Source organism: Anabas testudineus, chromosome 22 (assembly GCF_900324465.2).
Source record: "Anabas testudineus chromosome 22, fAnaTes1.2, whole genome shotgun sequence".
NCBI lineage: Eukaryota > Metazoa > Chordata > Actinopteri > Anabantiformes > Anabantidae > Anabas > Anabas testudineus.
In genome coordinates this window covers 20,450,621-20,464,739 of record NC_046630.1, presented here as the reverse complement: position 1 = coordinate 20,464,739, position 14,119 = coordinate 20,450,621, and the positions used below count along the sequence as shown (strand labels likewise).

The 14,119-nt window shown below is 39.7% G+C and overlaps 1 protein-coding gene across 1 annotated transcript; it reads left to right on the top strand.

Moving 5' to 3' along the window:
- Positions 1-991: 991 nt before the first annotated feature.
- Positions 992-14,090, top strand: odf2a (outer dense fiber of sperm tails 2a). Its single transcript, XM_026340267.1, has 19 exons — positions 992-1,141; positions 1,813-1,929; positions 2,175-2,288; positions 2,387-2,566; positions 2,806-2,993; positions 4,252-4,387; positions 4,620-4,745; positions 5,682-5,756; positions 7,522-7,593; positions 7,784-7,900; positions 8,052-8,237; positions 8,408-8,517; positions 8,817-8,952; positions 9,650-9,760; positions 9,878-10,141; positions 11,601-11,701; positions 12,242-12,404; positions 12,735-12,860; positions 12,947-14,090. Exons 1-19 carry the CDS (start codon positions 1,139-1,141, stop codon positions 13,091-13,093), a joined length of 2,472 nt encoding a protein of 823 aa, XP_026196052.1. The 5' UTR covers positions 992-1,138; the 3' UTR covers positions 13,094-14,090.
- The last annotated feature ends 29 nt before the right edge of the window (positions 14,091-14,119 follow it).

Genomic DNA, 14,119 nt, shown 5'->3' with positions numbered 1-14,119 from the left:
CCTGACATTGTACCATCCAGCTCTTCCTAGGAGACCCCAATGTGTTTGCAGGCTAAATGAGATTTAAATGTGTTTTACACTTGGAGCATGTGTTGGTTGGGTTCAGGAGTTCCTCGAAGCCGTCTTTCCATCACCAGTCAGAGTCAGTGGTTTTCCTCCCTACAGCCTGGATCAAGCCCTGCTTTCCATTCTTAGCTTTCCACATAGCGTCCCCACAGTAACACAGTAACCCCACAATCTGTTTTATATCCATTAAAAATTTCTTTAAAATAGTTAATTAGTAAGATCATGTCACAGTATAAATTTGCAATCCACGACTATAGTTTCAAGTATAAGTATAAATAAAGGTGGTGTTAATAGAGATGATCTTTTTCCTCAATACTATGTAGGAACTGACTAAATGGATCCTTGGAACAGTTCTTACAGTATCTAGATCTGATTGTGAATTGTTCAAATCAGTGAACTAACTACATGATTTAGGGAGAGAAACATTTCCTAGATGTCAAGGGCGGGTTTGTGTAGGGGTAGGCTTGTGAAAGAATAAATCATAATAATAATCATAATCTGTCAACAGCCTGTTTAACCTTCTCCATGTTCCTTTTTATTAAAACACCTCTTGACCGTTTTACTTTGCAGGAACTGGGACGTATTGGATCCGGTGACGTCACGTCACTGGAAGATTTACGGCTATGTATCGCCCTCCTGTGGTAATGTTGAGATACTGCACTACTCTCACGTACATTTTGACATGGCAGTTTACCTTTAAGTTGAGGACGTTGGCTTCCGATGAAAGTACAAGACAGACGGACGTCTTTCATATCTGGCATGTGTTGTTGTTACATAGAAACCCGTCTGTGTCTTTACACGACTCTGATGCGGCTCAGTTAAGTTTAGTGTGTTGCTAAGGAACGCCGTGCTGGCGACTCTGGTCCTATCAGTGTTGGATAATTAGGTCACGTGCCTCAAACACGCCAATCAGAGTTGAGTTAATGTTAGCGTAACATGTTGAAGTTTGTCTAAGCGTTCACTCCAACGGACAATTTATGTTAACCCGTTAATTTGATCCGATAAACCACAAACTCCTGCTTTGTTAATGAAATATATTTAGTAGTCTTGGCGTGCATAATTTGGTTCTCATATGGTAAGACGGAGTATTTGTTAACTGCAAAGAGAATGCAAACGCTGCAGTCAAGGTTAGCTAGTAGCTACGGCTAATGTCAAACTCGTGTATTTAGCTAACTAACGTAACTTGAAACAGTAAAGCTATGCTTCCTGAGATTAATGTGTATTTTAAAACCTGATAAACTATGGTCGTCTAACGTATTGCTGAATTCCTACATAAAGCATCATGAATCCATTTGTTTTAGGTTGGAATTTATAACTGATCAGTTTCTTAAGGTTTAGCAACGTAAATAAATTATAAAGTGGATACGATAGTATTTACTGCCAAATTCTGTTTTTATTTTACTTATACCTTTTTATTAATATGAAATAGGTTGATATATGTATAGGTTTAGTTTTAGGAAGTACAAAAACTTCTTAAATATATATCTAAAATTCATATTACTCCAGTTTTTAAACGTTTATCTTTATATCTGATTGACGATAGTCAATAGCAATAGCAATTACACAGTGATCACAAATATATAAGTAAATGTGGTGTAAAAAGTTAATTTATGATGTGACAGTAAATTGTTAGATGTATTATCATATTTAGTAAATATATATGGTATTGAGTTCCTTGTGTTCCCCCATAGTTATACCACAAACAAAGCTTAGATTTGGTTCACTCATCATCCACTGTTTTTACAGAGGAAAGCAATGAGAACTCGATCAAGTTCACCTCCTGTTCATGTGCATGTCAGCGACACAACACCAATCCATGTGCATGTGAAGAGCCATAGGACAAGTCCAAACAGAACTCCTCAGGTTAGGGATTCATTATCGCCTGTCTCTTATGGTGACATTTTTTTCTTTTTTCTTTCGAGTTGTAGATGAGGATGTGTTCCTTATTGATCTTATGCTTCATATTTACTGAAGTTTTGAAAACTCATTCCACTTACTCAAGCTTGTAGTACATACTGTACCCGTTCTCATAAAATGTAGCTATTGTGTAGCATAAGCAGACCTGGCAGACAGAAATGACATTCTACTGCACACACTGTATTTTAAAGGGGAAGACCAAGGTGGACAGAGGAAACCTCCGTCCTACAGCCACAGTCAAAGCTCGAGTGCCATGGATTCCACCAGGAAAAGCCTCAGTACGTGATGCTTCATACAAGTGGGAGGTAACACATCTTGAAGGAAGATTGTTTTTGTCCCAGCATTGTAAATGAGCTAATGCAGTCAAAGATGTAGTGTTACTGAAAGTGTAATTTGCACCAAGGGGCCAACGCACCGCCTTGAAATCACGCCTCCACTCCTCGAAGCAGAACCGGAACATTCTCATTCTGTGTTGCGATTGGCTGACCTCACAGAAGAAGAGGAAAGGCTACATGGACGTATTAACCAGTATGAGAGGAAGGTTGACAGCCTACTGAGTGAAGTCAGTTCTCTGAAAAATGAGGTCAGTCACATAAGGAAACCTCCTCATTGTCATATTTTTTGGGAAATGTTGCTGTACAATCCCTCCACTTATTTTATACGTTTATTTTTATTATTACCACAGTGTTATTTGTCAATGTAAAGATATTTTGAAATGGATTGCAGCCTTCCCACACACACTTGATGACTATTACCCCAGTAGCATCATTTGTATTTCTGTCAGCATTTATTTTGCACTTGTTTACTTCTGTGTGTGTGCAGGTGGAACGGCAGAAGAAAGAGCAGCTGCTGGAGCATCAGTCAGAGCAGCTAAGTGTCTCTCAGCGAGTGATTGCAGAACAGGAGGAAGAGTTGGCTGAGGTGACCAAGGAGCTGAAAGAGACGGAGCGGGAGAACACACTATTACGGCAATCCATGGAGAAGATGCTGGAGGATACAGACTACAACAGGTAAATAATAGGTTTACGTGGGACAGCAATGTACGTCTATAATCAGTATTCTCTTTCATTTCTTTTGCCTCTTACTTCTAACACACAGTACCCTCCAATTACTTTATTTTTGCTGTAGGCAAAAAACCTTTGGGTTTGACATCAAAAGATGAATATGAGACAAAAGATCAACATTTCAGCTTTAATTTCCAGGTGCTTACATCTGGATCTCATACACAACTTAGAAGATGTAACCTTCAGGCCCAATAAACAGGCCCAGAAGAAGCCATGCATCCCAAGACATGACATCATGACAAAGTGCATCTTTTTTTAAATTTTAAGCTTATTTCTATACCTGTTGTGGTTCAGCCTGGCCTTCCTATTCTTCTTGCTAATGAGTGATTTGCATCTTCTGGTGCTGTCTGTACTTTCTTTCATGAAGTCTTCTGCAAACGGTACATTGTGATACCTTGACTCCTGCCCTCTGGAGGTGGTTGCTGATGTCACTAACTGTAGTTTTAGCAGTCTTTCTTTACAGCTTTCACTATGTTTCTGTGGTCAACTGCTGTTGTTCTCCTTGGCCTTCATCTGTTACTTAGTAAACCAGAGTTTCTTTTCTTCTTCCTTAACTATAAATGCAGTCTGAACAGGCAAAACCTAAATCTGAAGCTGAGCGTAAACATTCAGAACCATTTAGTGTTTTAATAGTCAATCTAATAGGACACACCTGGGCAACAAAACACATTTGTCAGTAACACGTTCCAATGCTTTTGCTCACATAAAAAAATGCATGGATCTAAACAAAAGTTGCTAGTTTCTAAGTTGTGTATCGGACCCTGACATAAACATGAAATACAAATGAACACAAATGAGAGCTGAAATGTTGTTGTTGAAATGTCTTTTTTTTTTTCTCATATTCACCCAAATGTTTTCAATCTACAGCAAAATTAAAGGAATTGGCCTTATTGTTTCAGTACTGTTTGGGGAGTGTATGTAAGAAGAGACTGCAGTTGAAACTGATCTTAAAGTCAGTCATGTTGGCTTTAATTTATTCATAGTTTGGAAAATAATTGAGTCCTAAACAGAATCACACAAGTTGTGGGCAAATCTGGGGTTGAAATGTTTAGGATAAACGGGTACATTGTTGAAGCTTGTTAGAATGTCAAAAAATTGATTTAATTTACCTGTGGTCATGAAGCTAATTGCACTGATAATAATAATAATAATGTATAGTGAGACAAGTTCAATTTGGACTGTTGTTCTCATGTTGTCCTTGCAGGCAAGACAGTATGCAACAGGACAAAGATGCTCTGCTCAGGAAACTGATGGAGGCTGAGGTAGATAGTACAGCAGCTGCCAAGCAAGTCTCAGCCCTGCAAGAGTCTGTTTCCAAACTGTGTGTTGCTAGTGGCAGTGTGAGTATTAACCAAGCATTAACTCTCAGTATGTAACATCTAACATGTTGTAGAAATCTAACAAGCTTGGAAATTAACAGGTTATTTTTTTCCACAGCAGTCAGGTAGACCTTCTGATATAATGGCATTCTTAAGAGCAAGAACAGCTGGGTGTCAATTGGTTGTCATAAATGGTTGGTGTTATATGTGTTCAATGATGTATATGAACCTCTGTCTTTTCTGTTTGTTGTAGAGGCTGTCTGGTTGTGAGTCTTCTCTCTTAACCCGTCAGAAGGAGCTGTTGCTGCAGAAACTAGACACATTTGAAGCCACAAGCCGAACACTTCGACACCTTCTCAAAGAGCAGCATTGTTCTGAGGTACGGTAACTACATCTGGGAGTTTACATTTTAAACTGGTTACACAGAGACACTGTTGTTGTTTGGATGGTCATGTTGTCTATGTTACCTTTAGAAGACGAGATTTTTTTATGTTAACAGCCTTTTACACAGAAGATTTATGTAAACAGTGCAGATGTGACAGGTTTGTGTAGCTTATTATGATTTAAACAGAGTAATTTTACTTCCACAGCTTATACTTGAAGCACAGTCCACTTAACATGAGAACACATTTATACAATTATAATAAAACACTTTTTTGCTAATGTTGTATAAATCACATTACCACATTAGTGTGAGAAGATATGGAATGTGACACATGATACCTGGTGGAGACAGGAGCCTGCAGCTCCAGAGTGATGCTAGATTACAGAAATAGATGCTGTGAATTGTGTTACTATTAAAAGGCAGATATAGAACGATGCAGTTTATTTTAAATGTAAGAGCATTTAAAATAAACTGCATCGTGTGTAAATGTAATGTGTGTACCTGTAACGCCACATTCCATTCTTTGTTTATTAGCTTTATATTAACATATTAATTAATATTTGTTGTTCTCTTTAGATGGATGTAGGTCTGTGTTTTTATACTTTATATATAGTCCCTGTAAATAAGGACATTTTATACATACAAGACAAAAATGAAAAAATCCAATATTGTCATAAGGCAGGGATACTTATTTGTAATACGACCAGATACATTAAATGAACCGTTACCATGGTAACAGCAAAGAAATACCTATGTCAGATGAGAAATTAACAGTATATTGTCATATGTTGTGACTATATACAAGGACAATATCCTTGTGTTGTCCACCTGCTCCTTAAACATATTCCTTGTGTGAATGTCAACACTATTGTGTAGTAAATGTCAAGCTGACTGACAGACTTTTACTTGTGTTGGTTGCTTTTTGAGCAGATGGAGTTAATCAGACTGTCAGAGCAAAAAGACGGACTACTCAAGAGACTAGCAGACACAGAGGCAGAAAATGCTGTGAGTTTTTTCAACCATGTCCTGTCCGGCAGGTAGTATGCAACATAGAGTACTGGATGCCATGTTGTGCTGGACAGTTTTGCTTTTTCAAGTGGAGTGTGTTTTAATCCAGGTGTAATTAAGGTTTATGCATATAGTCAGTACTAGTCTTTTTGGTACAACCACCAAAAAAAAACAAAACAACCGATGATATTAACAGTAGCAACAACGATAATGATAACAGTCCAAACATACAGTGCTTACCACCCAGTCCAAGCATAACCAGCACATCCCACTATCACATTAGTGGTGCAGCAACATTGCAGCAGCCACCACAGTGATGATTCATGTCCGTGATGCGTGTGTGCTCTTGCCCTCTGGTGCCGCTAGTGACTCCAGCGACTCCAGCCAAAGTGACAAAAGTGGAACATGGCTGCCATTCTGCACTAGGTCTAGTGAATGGCAAGAATAGACACAGCCACTAGAGCGCCCCCTGCCCCAGATTTAGGAGGTTGCAGAGAGATAGCCGGGCCCAGCCCACCAGGAGAAGCAGAAGGAGCCACGGAAAGGCTTCCCCGGGTCCAGCAAACACTCCCCCCAATGTGAGGACCAAACCCAAGGATCCCAGCCTGTGCGCCCACAGCCCAATAGGAACCCACGAAAGAACCCCTGTACTGCCACCCTGGCATGGACGAATGACCACAACAAACCTGCCACATGGCGAGCAAAGCAGGAGGCAAAGGAGGAGACCACCCAGGAAGCAGGAGAAGAGAGCTCCCTGAGCCGAACATGGACCGCCCACACACTGATCCTCCACAAGTGCACCATACACATGGTTTTATCTATACTCACGCACCAACATACGCATACCCTAGGTCAATTTGAATATGTAATTGGGTGAACGGGTCAGCCAGTTCACTGATGGGCTCCCTCGCTCGTCTCAACTCACCGCCCCACTCACATAAGGCCAGGCCCACCGGCCCCAAGGGGCACTGCAGCAATGCCTAGGGGCAACACCACAGGCGACCTAACAGCAACTGCCCTCCTAGAGCAGGCCTGCTGATGCTGGTGCTGCACTCGCACACACTCACTCCCACACTCACTCCCACACACATGCTCAAACTCACCCCTGTGCAGTCAAACACATTCATCCACAACACACTTGTACACATTCACACCGCATGCTCAAAGGTACATGTGGGCGCAGTTGTGCGAGTGGTCCAACCCCAGCATGGAGCCCAGCAACCACAGCAACCAGGTCACCCACCCTCCCCAGCCCCACCACAACCCCCACCTAGCCCCTACCCCTGCTGCGCCCTGCCCGAGCACCCACTGAGGGACTGCACAGGTCGAGGGCACCAAAGCCCAGACCCCAGGTCTGACCCTGCACCAGCAGGGAGGCCCGCCCCTCGTCCCTAGGGCCAGCCAACCCTTGTGGCTTGAGTTGTAGCTTGCCAACGCTACTTAAATCTACTTTAATTTTAATTAAATTTTACTTGTAATTAGCCCATTCTGAATACTCATTCTGTATCGCAATCAAAATACCTATGAAAAGACGCAATGTCATTTTTGTATTATGTTGACTTTGACTTTATTGTCCCCAAGGGGAAATGATTTTCCACAACAATGCACTTGTTTGACAAGTGTACAGTAGACACAACAACATAATAACAGCAAGTACAGAGACTCAAGCAGTATAGTATTGTGTGTAAATAGATTGTGTCTTCATTTAGTTTTCCCTATGTGTATGAAATGTAATACTCAAACAAAACTTTTCCTTTTACAGCACCTTGTGGTGAAACTTCAGGAGAAAGACAGAGAGGTTAAACAACTTGCCAAACTGTTAGACACTGAGAAGGTACAGTATTGGGAGTACAGCTGTCTGTATATGTTAATGTTTTTGCTATAAATAGCTTCCAGTCTAACTGTGGTGCTGATGAAAAGCGATCTAAAATAAACCAGTATCTTACTTAAGCATTTGATCTTTTAGTCAAACCAGACATGCATATTTTTACTCATGTCAAGTCTGTTGGACTTTGGGAGTGCAGGACAATGCCAGGAGCACAGCTGATATGTCCAAGAGTTTAGAGTCAACAAGAGCACATTTACAAGGACAGCTCCGCAGCAAAGAGGCTGAGAACAACCGGCTTAGTGTGCAGATAAAGGTTTGTCATGGGATCTAGCATGTCCAAGTATATTCCATTGTTGGTAGTTATCATCTAATGTCATTTGGTGTGTATTGTCACTATCAGTCTGACACTTAACAAACAGTTAACCCTTCTGTAATGCTTGGTTTTCTCTTTTCATTTGGTTCAGAACCTGGAGCGAGCAGCCAATCAGCAGAAGGTAGAGATGGATCATCTGGAGGAGCAGCTGACTAGGCTAAAGGAGCAGGGGTGTGCAGACCGAGAGGCTCTGAAGCGAGCCACTCGGGCCCAGAAACAGCGTGCTGAGCGCAGTGAGGACACTGTAGGCCAGCTTAGTATCCAGATGCTGGACATGGTAGGACTGTGTCACTGAATAGACTGGGTCATCTACTAATGATTCTTTCATTAGTTGGAATGACACAAGACATGGGGATGCTAAGTTTATATAATTACTTTTAACATCCTCACTAGGTACATTGTTTAATTATTAGATTATTGACATTATGTTAAATATTTTTTTAACAGGAGAAGCAGGTGACAGATGCTCTTTCAGCAGCTGAGACCTGGCAAAGTCGCTTTTCCCAAGAAGTGAAAGACAAGAGTAAACTGGAGATTGAACTGTCACTGTTAAACAGGTAATTGCAGCTCCTGATACAGACAGATACAAATGAATAAAATTTCATTGTCAAACAAACTAGTTACCTAACTGTTTGATATTATTTTATTACTAATTATGTACATACTTTGCTAATACAATCTATAAGGTTATAAAAAAACATTTAGTTTTTTTTGTTTGTATGAAATATCTGGTGCAAGCTTTTGAGTAATCTCTTCTCTCTCTTACCTTGAAGGACAGGTTAGCAGACCTGCTTATAAGGGAGAAGGTGAACACAGATGAAACTGATGACATTTATTCTGTTATGTGGTATGATAGCCGTATAGCAGAGCTGACGGAACAGTTGCAGAGGACAGAGGATAAAGGCAGAGTGGAGAGAGAAAGCCTGTTGGATCACCTGCATGGACTGACCACAGAAAGCACTGCTGCCAAACTGGAGAACCAGTCCCTGAAGGTAAAACACTTACCAAACCATCACTTTACAGTGACCAAAACCCATTTATCATTTTTAGCTAACATTTACATTTAGCAGACGCTTTTATTCCAAGCGACTTACGAACCCCAGAAGGCGGTGATCTTACCACTACACTCACCAGCCACCAGCTAACATTGAACAGTGAAAAAACAGGAAACTCCTTTATCATTAATCAACAACTAAACCTTTGGAAACTTCCAAGATTACATCTTACAAAACAGCTAACATTTAATACCATGCTACTACTTATTATTAAATGTTACGTCGGTGAAGATTCTCTGTTGTCCAGGTTCAGTTATGTGGAAGTTGAATTATGGCAACTGGACTGGACGTTTCACTACCCATTGAAGTACCTTCTTCAGTCTGAAGATATTAAATTTAATGTCTACCTGTTTTCGTTCCAGAGATTCAAGTGTGGGTGGTCCTAAATTGATCATATAAGCTCTCCCAGGTGTTAAAAAATAAAATAACATATTGAAAAGTTCATGTCCAGAAACCATTAATCATAGTTTATATTTGCCATTTCCTTTACATTTAAAAAGTTTCAACATGTCATGTTCAAAGTAAATTAGAACTAAAATGGACAAACAAAAAGTGCTTTCTTTGGAAACTTGTCATTCTATACTTGTCCTGAAAGTTAGTAATAACTAATACAGCTAAACTGTGTTTCTATCAGACTACATTATCTGCAGTGGAGGAGAAACTGGCCTTGTCCCAGTCAGAGCTTCAGCAGGTTAAAGCTTCTATCAAGCAATACGAAAGCCTGCTGGACAGCTATAAGGTTCAGGTATGTGAAGCATAATATACCACTGGGAATGCAACAGTTTAATGTTGAGATTGTACAAAAGGTAACAGTACAGTACAGTAAACTCAGCCTTCCCTTCCACTATTCATCGCTATGTAGATGGGGAAAACTCGGGCTGAGGCAGATGAGTATGGAACACGACTGGCTCAGGCGGAGCACGAGGCCCAGGCAGTGCGGGAGGAACTGGAAAAGGAAGTAGAGGAAGTGCGCAGGGAGTTACTGGGGCGGCTAGCAGAGCTGGAGCCTCTTCCTGAAGCTTTACAACATTCCAAGCGGCAGCTGCAGGAGGCTCAGGACAAGGAGCGCAGCCTGGAGAGAGGCCACATGGAGCTCAGCACAACTCTGACAGATCTCCGCTTAAAGGTCCCATACAGTCCTATACAATTGAATTGGAATAATGCAAGAATTGAAGAAATAAACCAAAGTGTTGGGAAAGCTGGAATAATATTTGAAATATAGTGCATCCAGAAAGTATTCACAGATAGATGTGCCCAGTTTGTAACATCATACTCAAGACTTGAGGCTCTGCTAAAAGTGCTCGAATAAGCAAAGGCTTTGATTACTTAGGCACAAATGATTCTTTTATTTTTAATAAATCTGCGAAGATTTCAAACAAATTTTGTCACTTTGTAATTATGGGGTATTGTTTGTAGAATTTTGAGGCAAACAGTAATTTTAATTCATTTTGGAATAAAGCTGTCTCATAACAAAATGTGGAAAAAGTTAAGCATCGTAAAAACTTTCTGGATGCACTGTACATCACTCTATTTATTAGCATAGTATATTCATATTTCATCTGGCCCTTAAGCTTTATTCACTTTTAAATATTTAGCAGTATAATGGGTGAAAAGGTGCTTTTACTTCTGCTCCCTCTCTTATTGTATTTGTTTGTTTTTACTGTAAGGGTGCAATATTAAAAGGTGAGGATTTTCTTATTGAGGTGAAAAGCTCTTGGAACATCGTAACCTCAATGGAACCAGAGCAGCAACCAGTGTGTGAAATAGAATGAAAGGTTCTCCTGCCACTTTTTAATCATTTGTGTATTTTGGGTAGAAACAGGTGAGATGTCAGGCAAGACTTGATTGCAGTGCAGGCAAAAAATTCTGCCCAATGGTTTCTAGTCCTGCCAGAATTTCTTTGTGGAAAGTAGCTCAGTTAGGTCACACACAGCAAAGTTAGAAGTTAGAGGCTCATGCATAGTTCATTCACAGTTACAAAGTTTAAAGACACTCAAGTAAAATTGTTCAGCAGAGAAGTTAGTCAGTTGAAAACCTTTACAGTGTGTACATATTGTCCTTTACTGCATATGATAATTCATTTTCAGACTGTAGACATGCATTATGATTAGATATAACATTTTATACACTCTGACTGTCAGTCAAATGAAAAACTTGGCTATTCAAACTGTTGGGTAAAGACATTTACCAGCTCGGTAGAAAAGCGCTATATAAGTGCAGACCATTTACCATTTACATTTGCGAAAGATCCGTGCAATGAAAGATGGTTTATAAAAATGTATTTAAACAGAAGTGTGGTTATATAGACTTCAAAATGGAGCAACTCTCACAATATCACAAAAAGATGATAGTTGTTATAGCAGATATACAGAATTTATCTCTGTGTATGTACATTGATTGTAACAATATCAGATAGTAAAATTAAATTAAAAAAACATTGTACACTTATCTATAACTAAGAAGGATAAGTGAGTTATTTCAACAAGTTTGTGCTTTTACACATTTGGGTAAATGTACTCAACATTCACACAGTTGGGTTTACAGTCCAAGTCATCCACTAAAGTACTTGTCCTATGTTATGGTAGGTAGAGACCCAAGGCAACCAAATGGAACTCTTTAAACAAAGGAACAAGGTACTGCTGGATGAGAACAGACAGCTTCAGCAGCGAGTGGATAGTCTGGAAAGGTCTGTCACCTTTTTTATTAAAGTCGTAATTTCACACTTTGCCCAGACCAGAGATTTTGGTAGTTGGTCTAATTGGCACCAGTAAATATATGCTAAATTAGCTTTTTACACCTATTCAACACCTTTTAACTATTTGCCGGGTACCCATAAAAGTACATAGAGTATATTATGTTGATACCGAAGAAAACTTTTTTGGATTCTGGAGTTCTAAGTCTTTTTAGTTCATTCTCAGTGGACATCAAAGAAAATGATACTCGAAAGTCACTGAAAGTAAAACATTATGTACCACATCTATGTTTTGACAGAGTTATAGTTCTGTGAAAAGGTGTTTTTATTTATTAATTTTTTTATTGTTTATTTGTGATTCCCTCAATACCTGAAAGCCTTCTGGTTGCATGATAAAACCTGTTTTTCTATTTGATTAGTTACTGCTCATCATTTTTATGTCAGTGCCATTCTCAAAGCTTATAAAAATGAAACCATCTTAATAATTTGACGCAGTGGACTAACAGTTTTTTTCTTTCTTTTGTTATCTTGCAGAAAGCTGGAGGAGTCTAGCAATCAGAACAGCGACCTGCTAGCAGTCATTGCCAAACGGGAAGAGACCATCCACAGTAATCAGCTGGGTCTGGAAGAAAAAACAAAGGAATGTTCCCTGCTCAACCGAAAACTGGAAGAGGCTTTGGATGATGCTCGCCAACAGGTCTGAACCTGACAACTTCTTCCTGCTAAACAGGATATAATAGCCATACAAAGAGTGTGCTTAAGAGTATTGTGCTGTAGCAGCATCAGCATCAGAAAACATATTCATTTCAGCGTCAGCTCTTAACAGAAACAATAGGGATATGCTGGATCATCTGGCAAAATGTTTTATCAGAATTCATTCTTACACTTCAGTTGTACACGCATTGGCTTCTGCACCTGAGGTGTGTAGAGTTGTGTCTTGAAGTGCCTGTTGTTGGGGATATATACAGATTATATTGTTTTCACATGTTGCCCATTAATTATGTTTGGTGTGTTATTTTATCTCCAGATGGCAGAGACCAGAGAACGTGCTTCCACCAAGGAACGCTCCACCCAGTCTAAGATATTGGACTTAGAAACCCAACTCAGCAGAACCACTTCAGAAATTAACCAGTTGCAACGCAAAAAAGATGAGGTAACGCCCCCAATTAACAGTTTCCTCAAATTATTGTGTGTATAAATTATACATAGGTCTGTAAGGTGTGTATTTATGATGCTCAGATGGAGCGACGATATCAGAGCCGACTGCAGGATGTGAAGGATCGCCTGGAGCAGTCAGATAGCACCAACCGAAGTCTGCAGAATTACGTTCAGTTCCTCAAAGCATCCCACACAAATGTATTTGGAGATATGGCTCTCAGCAGCTGACTGCGGGCCCCGTCTCCCTTCTAATAGCCCATCTACTAGAGGTGCATTATACACACACATTCCACAATTGTACCATTGTTTGAGCCTGTTGCTAGTTTTACAAACTGGCTGAAGGCTGTGAGGAGTGAATGTGTTGCTTGGTTACTGGTTTCATACCACTTAGCTGGGTGAAGAGTAACGGTTTCTGAGCTGCTGATGTGGGCTGTGAGTGTTCTTATTGTTTCATGTAAAGATTTGGTGGAACAAAATTACAGCATCAACAATGTGGACACACAAGTTGGCTCAGGGACACAATGAGTCAAGGCATTTGTTGAAATCAAGATTGAAGGTCCAGCGTCATTAATCTTCCTCACACATAATGATGACATTGACATGTTGGCTTGCCTGTTTTTTTTACTCACTTTCATTATTTTGCATGATTTCGCTAAGACCACCAAACATCCAACACCAAATATTCCCATTTGTATTTTCTAGTTTTTACTAATGCTTCTTTTTTGCACTGTCTTAAAAAAAAGGATTTGATTGAGCTTTGTAGAATTTCAGAAGAAATGTTGTGTTCAGAAATGTGTTGTTGGATGCTGGAGTTTGTATTGTCCATTCCAAAACAGATGTTGTTAATTTCTTTATCAAGCCCAGCCATGGCTGTCGTGAAAAAACATGAAATATATCTCCTAATAGAATCAACACGCAACACTGTATTTGTAGTGCTGTCTACTAACACTATAGATTTGCTTTTTACACTTGTATACCTTAGTAAGCCAAGCCAACTGTGATAAGTTATGTACTTGTATAGATCTGAAAACATTGGTGCTATGACTGTACTTTGGCTATTACAAGGCAGTTTGTTTGTCACCCGAAACACTGAACAGTGATTTAAAGTTTACATTCCACATAATGTTAGCAGACTTTTTAGTTGTTGCTATTTTTATGCTATCAAAGGGTATTTAATACATGAGTAATACATTTCTCCTGCAATAAAACTTTTTTTTCACTTGAATCAAACTAACAATAATGGTGTATGTGTCA